The 17,459-nt window shown below is 46.2% G+C and overlaps 5 protein-coding genes across 5 annotated transcripts; 1 reads left to right on the top strand and 4 right to left on the bottom strand.

The window, feature by feature from the left end:
* Positions 1-1,471: 1,471 nt before the first annotated feature.
* BDW43DRAFT_281197 (uncharacterized protein) lies at positions 1,472-2,419 on the bottom strand. Its single transcript, XM_032042474.1, has 2 exons — positions 2,340-2,419; positions 1,472-2,090 (listed from the first exon to the last, which is right to left on the bottom strand). The coding sequence occupies exons 1-2, from the start codon at positions 2,369-2,371 to the stop codon at positions 1,799-1,801; spliced, it is 324 nt and encodes a 107-aa protein (XP_031898799.1). The 5' UTR covers positions 2,372-2,419; the 3' UTR covers positions 1,472-1,798.
* A 436-nt stretch (positions 2,420-2,855) lies between these two features.
* On the bottom strand, positions 2,856-5,478 carry BDW43DRAFT_301382 (uncharacterized protein; the record flags this gene model as incomplete). Its single annotated transcript, XM_032045034.1, has 8 exons — positions 2,856-2,945; positions 3,145-3,644; positions 3,871-4,508; positions 4,546-4,602; positions 4,652-4,681; positions 4,745-4,770; positions 4,890-5,170; positions 5,406-5,478. The coding sequence occupies 8 exons, from the start codon at positions 5,476-5,478 to the stop codon at positions 2,856-2,858; spliced, it is 1,695 nt and encodes a 564-aa protein (XP_031898798.1).
* A 476-nt stretch (positions 5,479-5,954) lies between these two features.
* BDW43DRAFT_281182 (C-3 sterol dehydrogenase/C-4 decarboxylase) lies at positions 5,955-7,496 on the bottom strand. Its single transcript, XM_032042473.1, has 2 exons — positions 6,810-7,496; positions 5,955-6,745 (listed from the first exon to the last, which is right to left on the bottom strand). Exons 1-2 carry the CDS (start codon positions 7,383-7,385, stop codon positions 6,083-6,085), a joined length of 1,239 nt encoding a protein of 412 aa, XP_031898797.1. The 5' UTR covers positions 7,386-7,496; the 3' UTR covers positions 5,955-6,082.
* Positions 7,497-7,654: 158 nt separating this feature from the next.
* On the bottom strand, positions 7,655-10,233 carry BDW43DRAFT_281181 (ubiquitin-conjugating enzyme E2). The gene is made up of 9 exons (XM_032042472.1): positions 9,807-10,233; positions 9,694-9,727; positions 9,510-9,604; positions 9,410-9,431; positions 9,244-9,340; positions 9,173-9,184; positions 8,952-9,120; positions 8,027-8,892; positions 7,655-7,966 (listed from the first exon to the last, which is right to left on the bottom strand). Exons 1-9 carry the CDS (start codon positions 9,837-9,839, stop codon positions 7,951-7,953), a joined length of 1,344 nt encoding a protein of 447 aa, XP_031898796.1. The 5' UTR covers positions 9,840-10,233; the 3' UTR covers positions 7,655-7,950.
* Positions 10,234-12,583: 2,350 nt separating this feature from the next.
* BDW43DRAFT_320577 (GTPase-activating protein LRG1) lies at positions 12,584-16,652 on the top strand (the record flags this gene model as incomplete). The annotated part of the gene is made up of 6 exons (XM_032049101.1): positions 12,584-13,042; positions 13,106-13,808; positions 13,871-14,521; positions 14,577-15,674; positions 15,736-16,022; positions 16,083-16,652. The coding sequence occupies 6 exons, from the start codon at positions 12,584-12,586 to the stop codon at positions 16,533-16,535; spliced, it is 3,651 nt and encodes a 1,216-aa protein (XP_031898795.1). The 3' UTR covers positions 16,536-16,652.
* Positions 16,653-17,459: the final 807 nt, after the last annotated feature.

Here is a 17,459-nt window from a genome sequence, read left to right as displayed (position 1 = left end):
CATATACACACACACCTGGAGCTGCATGTGGCCAACCCTAACTGATGATTCATACTCCTACTGCATTTTGGTCTTCGACAACGGCTTGTTTCTCGGAAACCACCAATGTATCGATTGTTTATTATGATAGGATTTTGCCGAGCTGTTTGGTCCATGTTTCTTCGTACATTGACATGGTTCCCCAGTAACCAACACAACCAACACACGCCCCTCCCCCAATTTAAGTACAGTACATCAAAATCTGCAGTGATAATATAAATCCCTTCAGGGAAAAGAAAGGAAAAGAGAGGAGAGGGGGTACCTCATCCCGAGCCACACGACCTCTCCCTACAGCCACCATCCGCCACCAAGAGATCAACCCATCCTAACGGTCGGCTATATCGATCGGTTCGAAATGAATCCCATCAGGCCGCCCTTGTACAACCTGGATGATGACAATGATACATTTTAATGTATGATAATATTTGGAGATTCCCGATCAGTTCAGGTCTAGAAACCCCTGCAGATTCTTTTTTTTGTTTATTATTCTTATTCTTATTCTTATTCTTTTTCGGGAAGGGGGTAAAGTCGGAACTGTGCATACCAGCCATATAGGGCCGTGGTAGTACTAAATTGCATGTTTGTTCCCTCTGGCAGCCACTGGACGTCACCACTCTTGCAAACAACGGGTAAGCTGTCTCGACGGCCATCGTGGTCCCATGGAACCGCTCCCGGTCCCAGAAGATCATTGCTCACTTGACCTCCTTTCGCCTCTGGTTGTTGGGACTTCATTCGGAAGGAGATCGATACAACTTATCTTCCAGAAGTAGTAGGGTAATTTGGGCGTAGAAGGTTACGGATTGCGGAGGGGAAAGACCTAACTGAATCATGTACTCTATTCCGTCCGCTGTGCGAGGGAGAGACAAAAACTTGGTAGCAGGCGTAGATGTGGAAAACCTAGGAGGTTGGCCCTGTGCATATTGCGTGTTGGTAAGCGGCATAGTCTGCAGACTGTCGGAGTTAATTCTTAGGTGACTAGGAGCCTACATTGGATAGGTTTCGAGTGGATTATCCGGTATCCGGAGGGTTGTGTTATTCTGTACGGATATGTTTTCTTCTTGGTGGATAGGTACTGTATAACGGTGGTAGCCCCAGAAACCCGGCAAAAAGAGGATATATGAATGTCTCATTGTTGTTATTGGTTCCGGGATAATGATTGACCAGTAGGAATCGGCCGCCCAGCACCAAAATAGTAAGTCATCAGGAGACCAAGACCTCAGAGTAGGTAATGCCCTTAGGTAATGAATAGTCTCGAGCTGAAGGGCTCAGTCTGCCTATCTTAACTGATACTGTTTGTAGTAGTTACCTTTGGCATGCCAATAAACTTTCTCAAGTACTCAGTCACCAGGACCACATCAAAAGCTAAGATCAGTCATCCTTTGCGGGGTAAATACTAGAGAAGGGGAAAAAAGAAAAGAAAATTTCCACTGGCGGCCCTCTTTTTCGCTTCTCAGAAAATCATGTCTATTAATGCATGGATCAAAGACATACTTACAGCACTAACTTAGTACATGCGCGCTGTGCTTAATAACCACGAAATATCCCACCCGCAAACATCACTGATCCCTCCTCCTTCAGGCAATGATCATTTTTTTCCACCTCCCCCATGTAATGGTAAAATTCAGTCTTCTACAGTAGACTCCAGCATGGGAATGACGATAGATATTGATAGAAAGCCGTTTCATCATCGTGGGTCAAACTAAAACTCACCCTTGTGCAACTTGACGTCTTCATCAATCAATCAACATTCCCAGTTTCATCAAATGGACCAAAAATCCGGGGAAGTTAGAAGAGAAAAGGCACAAAAAAGGACCCAAACAAAGAGAAGCATCTCCCCCCTCTCCTCAAGTTTCTCTCTCCCTCCCTTCCTTCTCACATTCACATCGCTCCAATTGGGTTCTGCAAACCCCCACCATTCCAGCTGGTAACCAAACCCAATTGATCGGCATCCAACCACGATTCTGCGATTGCTTCTGATCTTCAGAACCACACCCTTAATAAACTCGAACTTCACAGGTGGAGTTTGAACGGGGAGGACGGATGAGATGATGGTAGGATGTCCTACTAGTAGTCCTAACCCACTTTCTTTTCCTTGTGCCCACACCCCCTCCACCTATAGCATTAACCGTCAAAATATATTAAGATCTATGGAGGTTGTTGTTTGCGGAGAAATGGCGGTTCAGTTTCCATGTTATGTTAATATTATTTTTTTCCCCCTCATATTTGAGAATCCTTCCGCTGATACGTGGCAATCCGGGTCATCTGACGGATAGGTACATACATACATACAATACGTACAGACACAGAAAACTCCTACATCATCCCCCTCCATACATCATGCATGCTGCACACAGACAAGACAAGACTATAACAAATCAGGGTACAATGGTAGTACCTTCATATCGTTTTGCATTCTAATTTCTGATTAGTTCGATTTCAAGGCAATTCACATTCATTCGTCCTACACAGGCAACGTCGGCTAGGGGAGAGGAAAAGGTACGAGTACATTTCCACATGAGGGCAGCAAATCCCCATACGAGATCAGCCATGGAATGAACCGATTTTCGTGACCATCCCAGCGAGTGGACATGAGGTCAGAACGGGGCCAAGCCCCACCATAGAGTCTTCCAAAATCGTTTTACTTTTTTTGCGTTCCAGTCGGGGCTTTGCTTTTCTCCCTTGGGTGCGTTCAAGTAGAAATATAGCTATATGTACCTGAGGTTGATGGTGCGATTCGGATAATTCGTAAAATTGTGTGTGTGTGTTTACGGTCAGCCCCCTATATCATACGTAAGTCACCGTGGGTTTCACTTGTTCTACTCGGTGGCTCCATGCTCACTTTGCAGGATAGCCGGGATGTGGTTGGGGGCTGTCATTGGTGAGCCCATTTTGCAATCACCATCTATCTACCGAATAACATCTCAGAGCTAAGCTCCTTCATCCAGCTCAGCGGATACGCCCGGATTGCGGATCAATGTCTTATCATCCTAAGCTCCACCTTGTCTATGACCTATAATATCTAAGGCAATCTTCTCCACGAGCATATCTAAACATCCATGGCCACCGAACTCCCAGGTAGATGAGGGGATATGATATAAAACATACAGACAACCGCTTGGGGATGGCCAGGGGAAGAAACGAAAATGCGCTGGCATCTACCACCCTCAGTCCTTCGATTCCAGTCACCCTGGCTCGGGTATCGAGGGCCGCCAGGCGATTAGAGCGAGTCCCCATCTTGCATGTACCGGAAGCATGCCATGGAGCCATGGCTATATCCCGGATGATGCCAAGGATCTGACTATCAATCTGATCCTCTTCCCCTGGGAAGTATTCATCTCCGATAACAATGGGTGTCATGGCTTCACTATGGAAGATGTCACATGTCCTCTTGAATGCTGCAATCACTACTTGCTGGTCTGTCTCCGTAGTAAGCCAGTTAACGTGAATTACTGGAAGATCGTTCGTATCAGCTGAGATCATGGAGACGTTCCCACACAACGTCGGTGTCATAAGCACCGGCATGTTGCTGGCGTATTGCTTTCCATCCTTTGGTTGCATAGTAATGGGGTCGGAGAAATTACCAACGAAAGCGGTGCGGCGACATACTGGTTTATTACATCCAGGGAATCAGCATAATCAGGGCTTGGTAACAAACTGGAAACATACCTCAACCTCCGGCCAGTCTTAGGTAAACCAGGATAGGTCTTTCTCCGTTCTTTCAGAGAATGCGGATCGCGAGCTGTTTGGGAGCTTTTCGAAGGCCACGTAGTCGAATCCATGATTAGTCAATACTCCAGTATGAGAAGATGTATACTGAATTATTTGGCTTACCACGTACGAGATGTCCGTGAACCTGTTTATTAAATGTCTCTACATCCACCTGATATGTTGGTCCAAAGAAGACCTGGTCCCACAAATTTTGACCGACCCCTGGTAGACCCACAACAACAACAACTATCCCATGCTCTTGGAGTATAACAGTAGGACCAATCCCTGATACCATGAGTAGCTGAGGGCTCTGGAAAGCACCTGACGATATGACGACCTCGTGCGTCGCGCTCAGTTCATACTTAGAACCAGTGGTGGAAACCACAACTCCTGTTGCTCGCTTTTGATCAAATAATATCCGTTTGCCCATTGTGTTCTTGTATAACGTCAGAGATTGTAGGTAGACTGAGGATGGCAGTGACCTAAAAAATGCCGATTCCGAGCTGCTTCTGGTTTGATCGGCTAGTCGCATAGTCAACGGACAATAAAAGGAACCTGACAACGACCCACTTTTAAACTCAACTGTTTCTCCAACGCCCCCCGATTCTAATCCAAGCTTGAGCCAGCTAGGAAAAGACGAGACAGAATCAGGATAAGTCAATTCGACAGGCCAGCTGTTTTTATCATATGCCTCTTCTCGATATCTCACAGTGGCGTTTGCAGGACGCAGCTCGTCGTTGGGCGCAGTAAAGTTGATCGGCCTTTTGGAAAAGGGAAAAACGCTGTCAAAGATGTAACTTTCCTCCATCGACGAGATCAGCCCACCGCATCATCGAACCTATAGTCGGCTTAGTTCTAGTCATTCTTTAGTTTTATCTATGAAAGAAGATAGGAGTCCACTGACCTATGGTATATCATATAGTTGCTTGCCGTCCTGTTTAACAATAAACAAAGTCAGTATATAGTAGGCAACTCGAGACTCATTGGTAAGTCATACGATCCTGCTACACATTTGGCTTTCTCCTAATGTATAGTCCGGTAGTTTGCACCCGGTCCAGCATTGACAAGAAACCCCCCTAATCGATGGGCGTTCGAATAGCCGTAGGATCAGCTCCAGTACCAATTCCAGCAGCCCCACGGACCTTCGCTAGTGGATACTTGGTCTCATAGAAGTCCTCAGCTTCTACCAAGGCCACGGTGAATATTTGTTCAGCTAGACGCGCTGCTAGAGTCACTCCAGCATTACCACCACCTACCACAAGGTAGTCAAAGGATGCATCAATTCCAGGAATGCCTTCCTTTACACCAGATAAATGCCCCGCGGGATCGCTGTTTTCGTCTGCAGTCGATTCTGGAAGATTAATCAGCCAGACCAGCAACAGAAGTAGTCGACGAAACACATAAGGAGGATTTGAACTAGACACTGCTGGTATAACTTATCCATGATATTTTTCCCGACGTGACTATATCAGTTTCGCTATTCCAGTTGTTGTTCTTATGCCTAACTGACAAGGTATGACAAAAGGGTAACAGAAAAGAACGAGTAGAACGAAGAGACACGGACAATTATAAAAGCCAAGGTCAGGTGCCGCAATCCACGTCCACGCCAATTGAGGAAGGTACTACTTGACGGTCCTTGACAGACGCACTATACTCACTCAGTTCTGTGGTTGCCAAGGAACAAAACAGTGAGACAGCCACATGTAACCTATATGATGATAATGCACGCATACCATTCGTCACTTGCTTGGCTTCTTGTCAATATCTGGCGCTTTACCCCTGGGCAAGATGACGCATTCCTATCTTCCTTGATACTCTTAAGGTAATCCCAGTAAAGAAGCGATCCCGGAAGTTTGGAATTCAATAGATTCCGAAGTAGAGAAAGGTTCCAAAATCAGATGACGAGTACTGGTTTTGGGCAAATCTAGACCTGGTAGGTCTTGAAAAGGGATTTCCTGGAATAGTCATGGCATGCCGACTCCCCAGCCAGATTTAAAACTGTGTCTTCTTTTCGGTCTCCGACGGGCGCATTTAGACAGGCTATTCAATTTAGCGGTGCCTGGGTTGATATGGAGGCTTCTTGATCCAGCAAACATACAGACATATACCGTGAAAACGCTTGAATGGACTGAATCTATAAATCTCAACCATCATAATACAGCCACTGTGAAGGTTGACAATCGATATATGGCTATATATGGCGAAAATCACTCAAAACCATGTATCATTAAGGTATATGCCTGGTAGAAAGAAACTGAACCAGATAATAGTTCCAGAATTACCTATATTACATCGTGCTGCCCATACACCTCCATCATTCATTTGCGCTTTCCCATTACTGTCCCTTCTTCTCACCCTCCAGTCGCTCCCGTTCTACCACAAATCCGACGGCACGAGCCAGGCCCTCATCAACCGGGACGATGGGTGTGTACCCTAGTCGAGATTTGGCCTTGTCACATGAGTAGTAACGAGTCATACATGAATACCGGACCATCCGCCTAGTCAACCGCGGCGTCTTGCCAAAGATTCCCAGTACTGTCTCCGCTACACCGCCAACAGTGCCGAGGATCGCCTCGGGGAGTTCCCACACTTGATGAGGCTCGACTACCTTGCCAGTCAAAGCCCAAGCAGCACGTGTCATATCCCAGAAATAAACCGGGGCATCGTTGGTAATGTTGAAAGCCTCTCCATCAACCCGCTCATTGTCTAACGGTTCACTCTGTTTGGAGTCAATGCGGGTCTTCGTAGCAATCAGACGGAAGGCGGCGAGTAAGTGGGCATAAGCAATATTGCCAACGTAGGTAAAATCGAACAGATTGTTGTTCTCACCCAGCTGCATTCGAAGAACGGTGTGGGAAGCCTTGGACGAGTGTTCCAAAATCTTGTAGGTAAATGTAGTGTCTTTCTCACCATAGATACCAGCCGGACGAATAGCACAGGTCACCATGCCAGAGGGCGACGTTCGGTTGTATTTCAAAACGAGTTCTTCTGCGTCCGCCTTGAATCGCCGACTCGTCAGCAAACGTTGACTCGAGAAACCTAAAGGGTTCAGCATTACCTACCTTAGTCTCCGAGTAGTATTCCAACTGCCGCTGTCCTCTGATGTAAGGCCATTCCTCGTTCACATTAATCAAGTCACTTTGCGTGTCGTGAACCACCGAGCTCGAGCTTGTGTACACGAAAGCCTTGCACTTGCCGCCCCAGTCTCCGCGAGCGCCGCCCGCGACCTCCAGCAATGTCTTCGTCCCATCCACGTTCACCTTGCGCAACAACGGCTTGTTTCCTTCCAGGACATTTGGCGTAGCAGTGTGAATAACAACATCAGGCTTAGCTTTGCGGAACACGTCCAACATAGACTCGGCCGACGTGATATCGCCATCGTAGTATTCGGCGCCGGGCAACCGGTTGTTGGTGGTTCGCAAGTCGACCACCGCGACCTTCGCTATACATCTCGGATACCGACCGGTCAATTGGGGGTAATCGAATCGAGGATCTCCTTCTGGTTTCGGGAGAGCGGCGCTGACATCGGTTTCTGAAGGGAAGTTGAGCAACTGATTGACAATGTGCCAGCCCACGAATCCGCAGCCACCGACCACCAAGACAGAGCCCAATTCCATAGTGGGACGCTTGTTAGACATTATGCCGGGTGATTTGTCAATTTCAGCGACTGAAGGTGGTGGAGATAAGCGATAGAAATTGAGGACGGGGAGTGTTGATCTCTTGTTAGGTCGGGGGTGCGACAATTTAACTGGGATCTGCTCCAAGCTACGGAGAAAATGGTCTGGGGGCTAGTCAAAAAGGCCCGAGACCCCGCTAGTAGAGAAGCCACATTGCTTTCAACCGTGATATGATGACCACGAAACCCATTGTCTCTTTCCCATTGAATTATTTAAACCTACTTACAGAGGTTTACATCGGTAGCATCAATACATAACTGGGCATTATCTTTGCAAAACCAATCTAGAAACGTCCTAATCCCAGCCGATAAACCATATTATCATCACGCGCCTAACTCCAGATGACATACACACCATTATATGCGATAGAGCACGGCGAAGGATGTGAAAATTAGAGCAAGAAGAAAATGAGACAATTGCAGACTGATAATATTTCAAAGTTTGGACCAGCCGAATTGAACCGGAGTTGATGAAGCATCTGATGCTTAAGTGAGTAGTAAAAAAGCCTTGGTAGGCAAGGAGATCTTCATGCATACGCTTCCCTACATTGTTACGTTAGGATTTTGCGAATATGGTGGTCTAAGGGATAAACGGAAACCCACTCAGCGCTTCTTTCGACAGATCGTCGCAATGCCCTGTTATAATTTTTGCGATCTTCTGGACTACCCCAGAAAAGCTTGGTTGCCCCGGGATTCACTGTAGTGCGAGGATCATACGGCGGAGATTCTTCTTCGAGTGCCGCCACAATCGCTTCGATATGGTAACGCATCTCGTCTGTTCGCCGTGGAAAATAACACAGAACTCCCTCTTTGGATACGCGAACATGAAAGAGAGATGTCTCCACAAAGACACGGGGCTGTTCGTCCGGGAAACGTGGGCTTATATAGATCTTGAATTTGAATATGCCACCGTCCAAGTGGCTCATAGGCCGACCAAAGTACGTAAATGCCCAAAGAAATGGATTCGCATCGACAAGGTTTAGATCAACGGCAAAGTTCTTCTGGCGCTTGAAATCCTCGACAATCTGTGCATACTGGCACTGCAGATTTGAAGCAATACTCAATTCTTGTTTCTTGATACCAAGGCCTTCGAATGGCCAATTTTGTGTCTCACAAATAATCCTTTCTTTGAGCAAGGCTAGCCGCCGCCTTAATTCAGGGTAATCAAAGTGCCCATCCATAGTATTGCCCTGGCTTTCGAAAGGCATTCTGCGGAATTTGCGCTTTCGAGAAGTCTCCGTTTCCGCAGTATTAATCATTTGGATGTAGGATTCATAATACCATAAGAACCGTCTTTTGCGAAAGTCGATAAACTGTTCAATACCGGGTTTATCATCGTTCTGTAATTGGTCTTCGTCGTCATCCTCGGACGGTTGCTCTGCGACCAGGGTTGCTCTTCTGTCTGGCAAGATACCTAGCGACGATTCCAGAGGCTCGATGACTGCGATTCGGAGGTTCTCATGTCGAATCTACGTATACAAAAAATGCTGTTAGCACATCCTCACGCCAAATCAGAAAAAGCCATCACCTTCTCTACATAGCATTTCTTGCACTCATTATCCTCCGCAGTCTGTGCCTTGTCGTATCCAGGTTCATTCTCGTAAGGATTGTTAGATAAGAGACTCTGGATGGAGAGCAAAATAGATTCTAGGCCTTGTACAGATGACCATTCTTCTCCGCGTTCCCCGTGCCAAGTGCTACCAGGCCTGTCAGCCATAGTTAGTTTGTACACTTTCAAGATGACATTACCCGAGAATAGACCTGGTCTCTATCAGCACATGAGCATTGTTGGTTCCTAGGGCCTTCGATATTGAACTCACAAGCAGACCTTGCCCGAAGCATAGATATTAGGGTTGAATCGGCAGCGTCCTTTATTTGTCGTCAGAGCTCGGACACTCGGAGGGTTTGCAGGATAGTCTGATGCCGCTATAGATCAGTCTTCTAGGCACATGCTAGTGCGATCCTCTCACAGTCTAGATTGCCTACCCTTTCCAAATTTGATAGCAAACTAAGGAGAACCCTTCCCAGTCAGTAAGACTAGGATTATGTTGTTGTCGCTATTGTATCAAGTGCAGCAAACACAAACCTCGAAAAAACCGAACTGGTAAGGGGTCTCTGGGGGTCCAAGAATGATGGCGTAGATATTTCGTATGTCAGACTCATCGTAAGCTACCGCCAGAGCTTAGAGCCAGAACCGACAAACGATTGTAAGCTTATTACGGGAAAATTGACGGTAGGGTTCTTTTAGCATCTCATGATCGGAGACTTACACAGGTCTGCGCCTTGCTGGATTTGTTTGATTTCCTGGTAACCCACCGAAAGAAACCCCTCGTTAGTTCAAAAGTTTTTCTCAGGGTAGTTTCGATGGTGGAGGAAATAGTACACTTGTAATGCGGAGGATCGCCTGATCAGACATTCTGCCATAGAACCGAATAAACGAGCTCTCGTCAGCGGGTTTGACTTATAAAAATATGGATATGACAAAAAGCGCTTATAGTCAGTTGTAAGCAGCAGATGGCGGAGTAAGAAGAGGAGGGCGCTTAGATGATAATAATGACCATTGATGTCGCAGCCCCCAAGGCAGCGGGAGATAGACCAGGTGGGTTACGTTCTGAAAGTGAGTACTTATCAGGTGAGGGACATCTGTTTTATTCAAGCTTTTAATGATACCTTGGGTCAATGTCTAGCACGCATCAACATGCGAAACATAAGTGAAGTAGGGAGCAACCGATTGCAGACAAACAAGCTCTGTGTACCTGTTGAGTTGTACGCAGTTCATAATTAGGTTGATGAGAGTATCTCCAGTATCGTACAATTGTCAATTGAACATTTTATCTATCTCTATAGTTCGATGGGGGTCTCTTTAAACCTATCTTCGTTGTTGTCATATTTCCTTAACAGAGATAAGCCTATATTGCACAGCAGAGTTTGTGTTAGTAAAGGTAAGTAAAAACCTGAACTTATGATACAGGTAAGCAAGCTTCTGGAAGTATTAAAAGGAAATGTCACTAAATTTTCCTTTTTTTTACTATATTTTCAGAAAAACCTACATTATTCTTTCTTGTATTTGTATTTTTATCTATTGTGTACTTTTGGGAAAGGCTGAAGTGTAGGTATGACATACATACATACATACATACATACATACTGTACGGGGTACAGACATACTACGTATACATACACATTGCTGGTAATTCAGTTTCTTAAATACTTCTATTGAAATCCCACACAAGCAACCTACCTCACCGCCTACTTGATGCTAATACTGGTAGATCCAAGTCCCCTGATACATATAGCACTGGATATTTCCCTTGACCAACCGACCTGTTGACCCTTTGAAAATACCTTATTCCTTGTTTACATGTCCATCGTGTCCTTATAAATTAGAATACAACCACTTATTTCTATTTAAAGGTTACCACCCAGACTCTCTTTTCTATTTACTTAATTAACTTGTCAGGGTCTTTCAGAAATTTAAGACCCCTGAGGCTCCATTTACTACAGGTACCATTCATTCCAACATTCCTGGACAAGACTAGCTTGACAAGACGGTCACCACCCTTGCTCTCCATATATGACATCCTCTTGAGGAATGCTTTGAGAAAGAAAAATAAATAATAAAAATCATCACCATAAACAACAACAACAACAACAACAACAACATCATCATCATTATTATCATCATCATCTTATACAAAAGCAGAAGACGTTTCAACTTATTGTGACACTGGTAATAAAGCAACTCACTTTGGGCAATTTCCTGTTAAATAATTGCAGTACGTTACGTATTTTGAATCAAACATTCTCATCCCAAGATGCCTTTACTTGCATAAACAACGTCAAGGGTCCCGAGCGGGCAGCAAACTCCACTTAGCAACATACTTAGACTGCCGGTGTATGACTAGTTTCAGAAATACCAAAATGGGGAACACGCTTATTGCCCCGCAAATGAGGGAATAAAAGAGAGAAAAAAAGAAAATAAGGGGTCAGGAAAAGGGTTGGTAGGCTAGGAATGATGGCTACAATCCTTATTCCTTTCTTGCTCTTGCCCGTACCAGGTTCTGATCCAGTATTGCAGTCGCTTGTTCATCACAGAAGAGATGCTTGTCCTTGTAAAACTACTTACTATTAATATACAATCTAGATGGTTTCTTCTGTGTGTTTTATATCTTATTGTCACCTATGTTTCTTCTATGATTTATGTTTGTTTATATTCCACTGATTTCTGTCCAATCTCTCAATGTGGATTGTTACATAGTAGTCAGGCACCAACGTCTCATTCCTGTCACAGATACCTTGTTAATACACAATACACACTGGCCACAGGCGGTGATCCAGGCGGTGAATGTATTCACGTGATGGACTCTAGCGGGTAACCAGCAACATGAAGCATAGGGGGGCACAGCGACAACTGCCCAGCAGGACAGACACCCACTCTGAGAAACACGCGATCTCTGTCTCCTATTACCCTCTCTCCTTATCCCTCGTTTATTTGGCTGTGCTGGATTTTGGATCTCACCATTTTCTGCTTGCCTCTGTACTCTGAGTTCCAGGGTTTGGACTGGCAACCCTCGTGTTTGCAGGAAATCAATCAGGAATGGTTGTGATTCCGGCTAGTGTACTCCGCCGCTTGTTGGTCTCACTTTGAGCTTCAACCTTTTCAATCTCGCTGTCCTCGACACGGGCGCTTGCGCTTCCAGACGTCTCGATATTTAAATAAGTCGCTTACATAGACAGGTGATACGTGGAAGGTTAGATCTATTCAGTCGATCACGCGCTCCCATTCCTATTCCTTGAGTTACTCCTAGAATTTCCCCGCAAGTTTCATCTACATGGCGTGAGGTAAGTTGTGACGGGAACCACCTCCAAATATCCTCAAAGAGCCCCGCGCAAACGAAGTCAAATTGTTCTCTGACCTGAACTCTTTCTTTCACTAAAGATGCGATAATCGCTTCATTGCTCGTCCCTAACTACCCATTTTGCAACCTCCGAATCATCCTTGTTTATTCCCGCACCAATCCCTGGCTCGACAAACCAATTCCCTTGATCTCGGCCCTAACCATAAACACGACCTCTCTCAGGAATCAGTACACCCAATCTCTTACTTCATCCTCAGATACATTTGAATACAAACGCACAACGGCGTAGTTTCACACGGACATGCCTCCCGGCGACGTTCCTTTGCCAGACAGCCTCGTGCCGGGCAACGGGGCTGTTCGCCCCACGTTAAATACTAGTGGTTATGGTGGAGGTAATCAGATGCAGACTCCCACATCACCTGCAGATAGCAATGTTCCGTTTGACTCGCCGCGTGCAATAACTGGGGGATGGAGTACGTCCGGAAACAGCCCCGTGGATGGAGCCCAGAATCCTGACGGCCGTATGGGTCGAAGATACGAGTCAAACAATTCCAGCCCAAGGGACCCTTCGACTCCACGCGATGCAGCCGGTTATTGGGACCGATCAACTCCCCGGGACAGAACTCGCCCTAACGGCCGGCAACCGACAAAGTCACCAGGTGGCGCATCAAGGATCTGTAAAAAGTGTGGTGAACCCCTCACAGGTCAGTTTGTACGGGCATTACTTTCAACATACCATCTTGAATGCTTCAAGTGTGAAGTAAGTTTCCATCGCTACTCTCGTAGCCATTCTGTACTTTGCAACTGATTTATTCCCGTGTAGGACTGTGGCCAAATCGTGGCTTCGAAATTCTTCCCTGTCGATGCGGAAGACGGGAGTGGACAATATCCTCTATGCGAGACAGACTACTTTCGGCGTTTGGATCTTCTCTGTCATGAATGCGGCGGTGCCCTGCGTGGCTCTTATATCACGGCCTTAGATCGAAAGTATCATATTGAGCATTTTACCTGCTCTGTTTGCCCGACAGTCTTTGGTGCGCAGGACTCGTATTATGAGCATGAAGGCAAAGTCTTCTGTCACTTCCATTACTCGACGCAGTTCGCACAGCGGTGTCACGGTTGCCACACTGCAATCCTTAAACAATTCGTGGAGATTTTCCGTAATGGCCAAAATCAACACTGGCACCCTGAATGCTATATGATTCACAAGTTTTGGAATGTTCGTTTAGCTCCAACCGGCCAGCCTCTAGAACCTCCTGAGGTAGAAGCCAATGCCACCGACGAGCAACGCAATCGAGTGCGGGAGGAAGAAGATGTGATGGAGGAGAAAGTGTACAAAATATGGAGCATCCTATCAACTTTCGAGGAATCGTCGGCCGCCTGCATCTCAGATATGCTTCTTCACGTTAGCAATGGTACTTATGTGGACGGAGTCCTTGTTGCGAAAAGATTCATTGCACACGTTGATGTTCTTTTTTCTGCGATTGACCAACTTGCAGCAAACATCAAGGCCCAAGGCATGAAAGGTGAGACTTTGTTTTTCGTGAGTGTTTATCAGTTACCTAGCAAAACTAAATCCATTATTTAGACCTCGCCTATGGCCGCGAAGCAAAACTCCTGTGCAAGAAAATTGTCGCCTTTTTTGCATTGTTGTCGAAGACTCAAGAGACCGGCGTTCGGAAACTCGGAGTCACTCAGGAGCTTCTATCTTTAGTGACGGGTCTTGCTCATTATCTGAAACTTCTCATTCGCATTGGTTTGCAGGGCGCTCTAAAGCTAGAGAGGGAGTCAGAAACACCTGAAGGTCTCCATCAATTCTTGGATCATCTTGGAGATCTTGAAGCACTTAGGCCTCTAGAAGAAGAAGCGACTACTGCAGACTTGATGGCTAATGTCGATGTTCTTGCTGATCAGCTCTCTGATTGCTGTGCCGCTTGCAAAGACCCAATAGATGACGAGTGTATCAAGCTTGGCGACAGCAGGTGGCATATCAAGCCACCTCACTTGACTTGTACGTCATGCCAGAGGGATCTGACTGCCATTCCTCAAGATGCGTTGTGGAATCCTAAGGATAAGTGCGCTTTCTGTACCAGTTGCGCCTCTGAGAATGGCTTCACACATGATACACAAGGAGGGTTCACTCGAGTGTCCAAACTCCAACAGTTTGTCTTCCTGTTACAGGTTGCTCTTGCACGGCTACTTACCGTTCTTCGAGCTGGTGGTACTATCCCCGCATCAGGTATGTTTCCAACTAAGAATTATCGTCTTGAGCTTAGATAACTGATCCACTTCAGATGAAGCCAACCTGAGATCGCATGACGGCAGTGACGGCCAATCAGCTCCTGGGGGTGAACTGCGTAGGTCGGCAACGAGATCAAAATCCTACTCGCATGCGAGTAAAGAGGGAACGGAGGAATCTTCTCTTGAACAGACTGTTGGTGAAATGCGACGTCTAAGGTCGATCCGAAACGAGCGTACCTTGTCAACAACCTACAAAAAAGCACGAGCGTCGCGGATCATCGATGGACCAGAAGGACGGAGCGTAAGGCCAGGTTCATCGGGTGGTGAAGGCACTGATCCCCGTGGTCACGGTTTTCAAATTGTAGAAGAAAAAGACGCAAATGGCGAGACGGTCACTGAGCTGACATTTGGCAATCAGGACGCTCTCACTTTGGATGATATTCCAAGGATCGTTGCGGCCGAGCAAGCTAAAGAGCAACGTCCCAACGCATACAAGCACGCAGGAACAAGGCTTGTCGGAACCACCGAGCCACTTCCAAGGTACAACTATGGCCATCAGCGTGGTGTTTCCGGTGCTGGCTTAGAACGGCACCTCATGGAACAGAGTGGAAGGGCCAAAAAGTACTTCTCAGAATTATCTGCGCTGGAGTATTTCATCGTGCGACACGTTGCTGTACTATCTATGGAGCCTCTGCTGGATGGCCACTTCACTTTGGAGGAGCTTCTTTCGTTTATTGAGTCCCGCAAACCGACGATCTGGAATATCTTTGGCCGTGCCTTTAACAAAGAAGCCAAGAAAGGTGGAAAGAAGAAGGGTTACTTCGGCGTCAACTTAGATTTCCTTGTCGAAAAGGAGGGCACAGAGTCCAGTCATGGTGTCGGACCTGGTGCGCTTCGCGTTCCCGCTCTAGTTGACGATGCTGTGTCCGCCATGAGACAGATGGACATGTCTGTGGAAGGTGTTTTCCGAAAGAACGGCAATATTAGGCGGCTTAAAGAGATTTCAGATCTGATCGACAATAAGTATGAACAGGTGGATTTAACAAAGGAAAACCCTGTGCAAATCGCAGCCCTTTTAAAGAAGTTCCTTCGCGAGATGCCCGACCCACTCCTAACATTCAAACTGCATCGTCTTTTTGTAGTATCTCAGAGTAAGTATTCTGCCTTTCGATCCTGATAGCGCGTTGGATAATATTCTTACACGCGTCACAGAACTATCCGATCCAGAAAAGCAAAAACGGGTGCTTCACCTTGCTTGTTGCCTGCTTCCGAAAGCTCACCGAGATACCATGGAAGTCCTATTTGCCTTCTTGAATTGGACATCATCCTTCTCGCACGTAGATGAAGAGTCAGGCAGCAAAATGGACATACACAATCTTGCCACAGTCATGGCTCCTAATATTCTCTATCCAAATACCAAGAATGGCACTGTGGATGAAAGTTTCCTGGCGATTGAGGCCATCAATGCGCTCATCACGTATAATGATACCATGTGCGAGGTACGTAGATTTTCGCACACTATTAATGTGTTACAGATATGCTAACTTGGAGTAATTCAGATCCCCGAGGATCTGCAATCGGTTCTCACGGACACCAGCTTTTTGAAGGAGAACTCTGAAGTCACCACGAAGGAAATTTTGAAACGCTACGGTGATATTGCGCGTGGAAGCTTTTCCCAGAGGCCCGTCAATGGTGGCGAAACTTTTACTATCACCAGCGCGAATGCAAACCGGGGAGCAAACGCCCCAACTTCCGCACGTATCGAAACGGATCCATCCCAGGATACAGCGACGCAGCTTCAAGGCTCTGTACGTCATGTACAAGGCCCTGGTCATGCCCATTCAGCGAGTGCTACCCCACATAGCAACATGGAGCTGGTGCCAGCAGCGACAAGCGATAGTCGCGAGCGCAGCATTAGCAATGGTAGTCAACAAAATCCGGCAGATGCCCAGCCTCAACCACTCACTTATAGAAGTCGCACAGGAACAGGGCCCATGGGAGTTGCCGGTTGATCAATATTCTATGCTAACTTGTTTCGGAGATGTATCGATCAAACTCCCCTTTCCTCAGTTCTTGGTTCTCTGAATACTGTTGGTGTGTCGTTGGGCCGTTCAGCGTTCTTCCATTTTGACAGGGTTGGTTGGAGTTTTTCTGATTTACTTATATCCTTCTTGTCTCGCATCGCATCGCAATTATCTCAAGACTGAAGCCAAACAACCTGCGTTTATTGGTTACGTCTTTCGCTAATGCTCTTGCCTTTACCCTTTCTGCCTGTTCACGGCTCAAAAGTGCAATATCGTTATAATGGTGGGCCTTGCTCTTACCTATTTGCATATTGTTGTCCCTGGATTCTCTATTGGTTATCTAGAGTATCCTGTCTGTCATTGCTTGCTATAACGCATTTCTGGTACTCGAGTGTCCCTATCCCTGATCTCACTATTGCATCCCAACCGAAACCTAGCGTGAATATGTGCTCAATCCTTCAACAGTCTTCTTTCTTCATCCTATTTATTTTACACCGGTGTTCCAATTGTTTTGATTCTCATTGACAGTGTTGTGAGAGTATTGTTTGGTTTGCTTCGTTTTCCAGCCAGTTCACAATGGCTGCAGAGATACCTGTGCTGAGTTTTTATATCTTCTTCTTCTACACCCTTTCATTCGCATTTTACCCATGCAGCAGCCTACTTGAGCTGATATCCCGAATTGTCTGTGTTTGGTCTATTTACATCCATAATTTCATGCGATGTTCAGATTACATACAGCTGTGAAACGACGGGGTGGAATCTTTCTCCTTCAATTCTGTTTCATTCGTAATCTTCATAGGTAATGGTAGATCCGGTTCAGCGATCTTTTTTTATGGCTCAGAGCCTTGGTCTCGAAACACACCAAGAGCTTGGAGATAAATTATATAATACATTGTGACAGTTGCAAAGGAC

The sequence above is a fragment of the Aspergillus alliaceus genome, assembly GCF_009176365.1.
Source record: "Aspergillus alliaceus strain CBS 536.65 unplaced genomic scaffold BDW43scaffold_31, whole genome shotgun sequence".
Lineage (NCBI taxonomy): Eukaryota > Fungi > Ascomycota > Eurotiomycetes > Eurotiales > Aspergillaceae > Aspergillus > Aspergillus alliaceus.
Note: the sequence above shows the minus strand (reverse complement) of the source record. Positions and strands in the feature narration are given on the sequence as shown.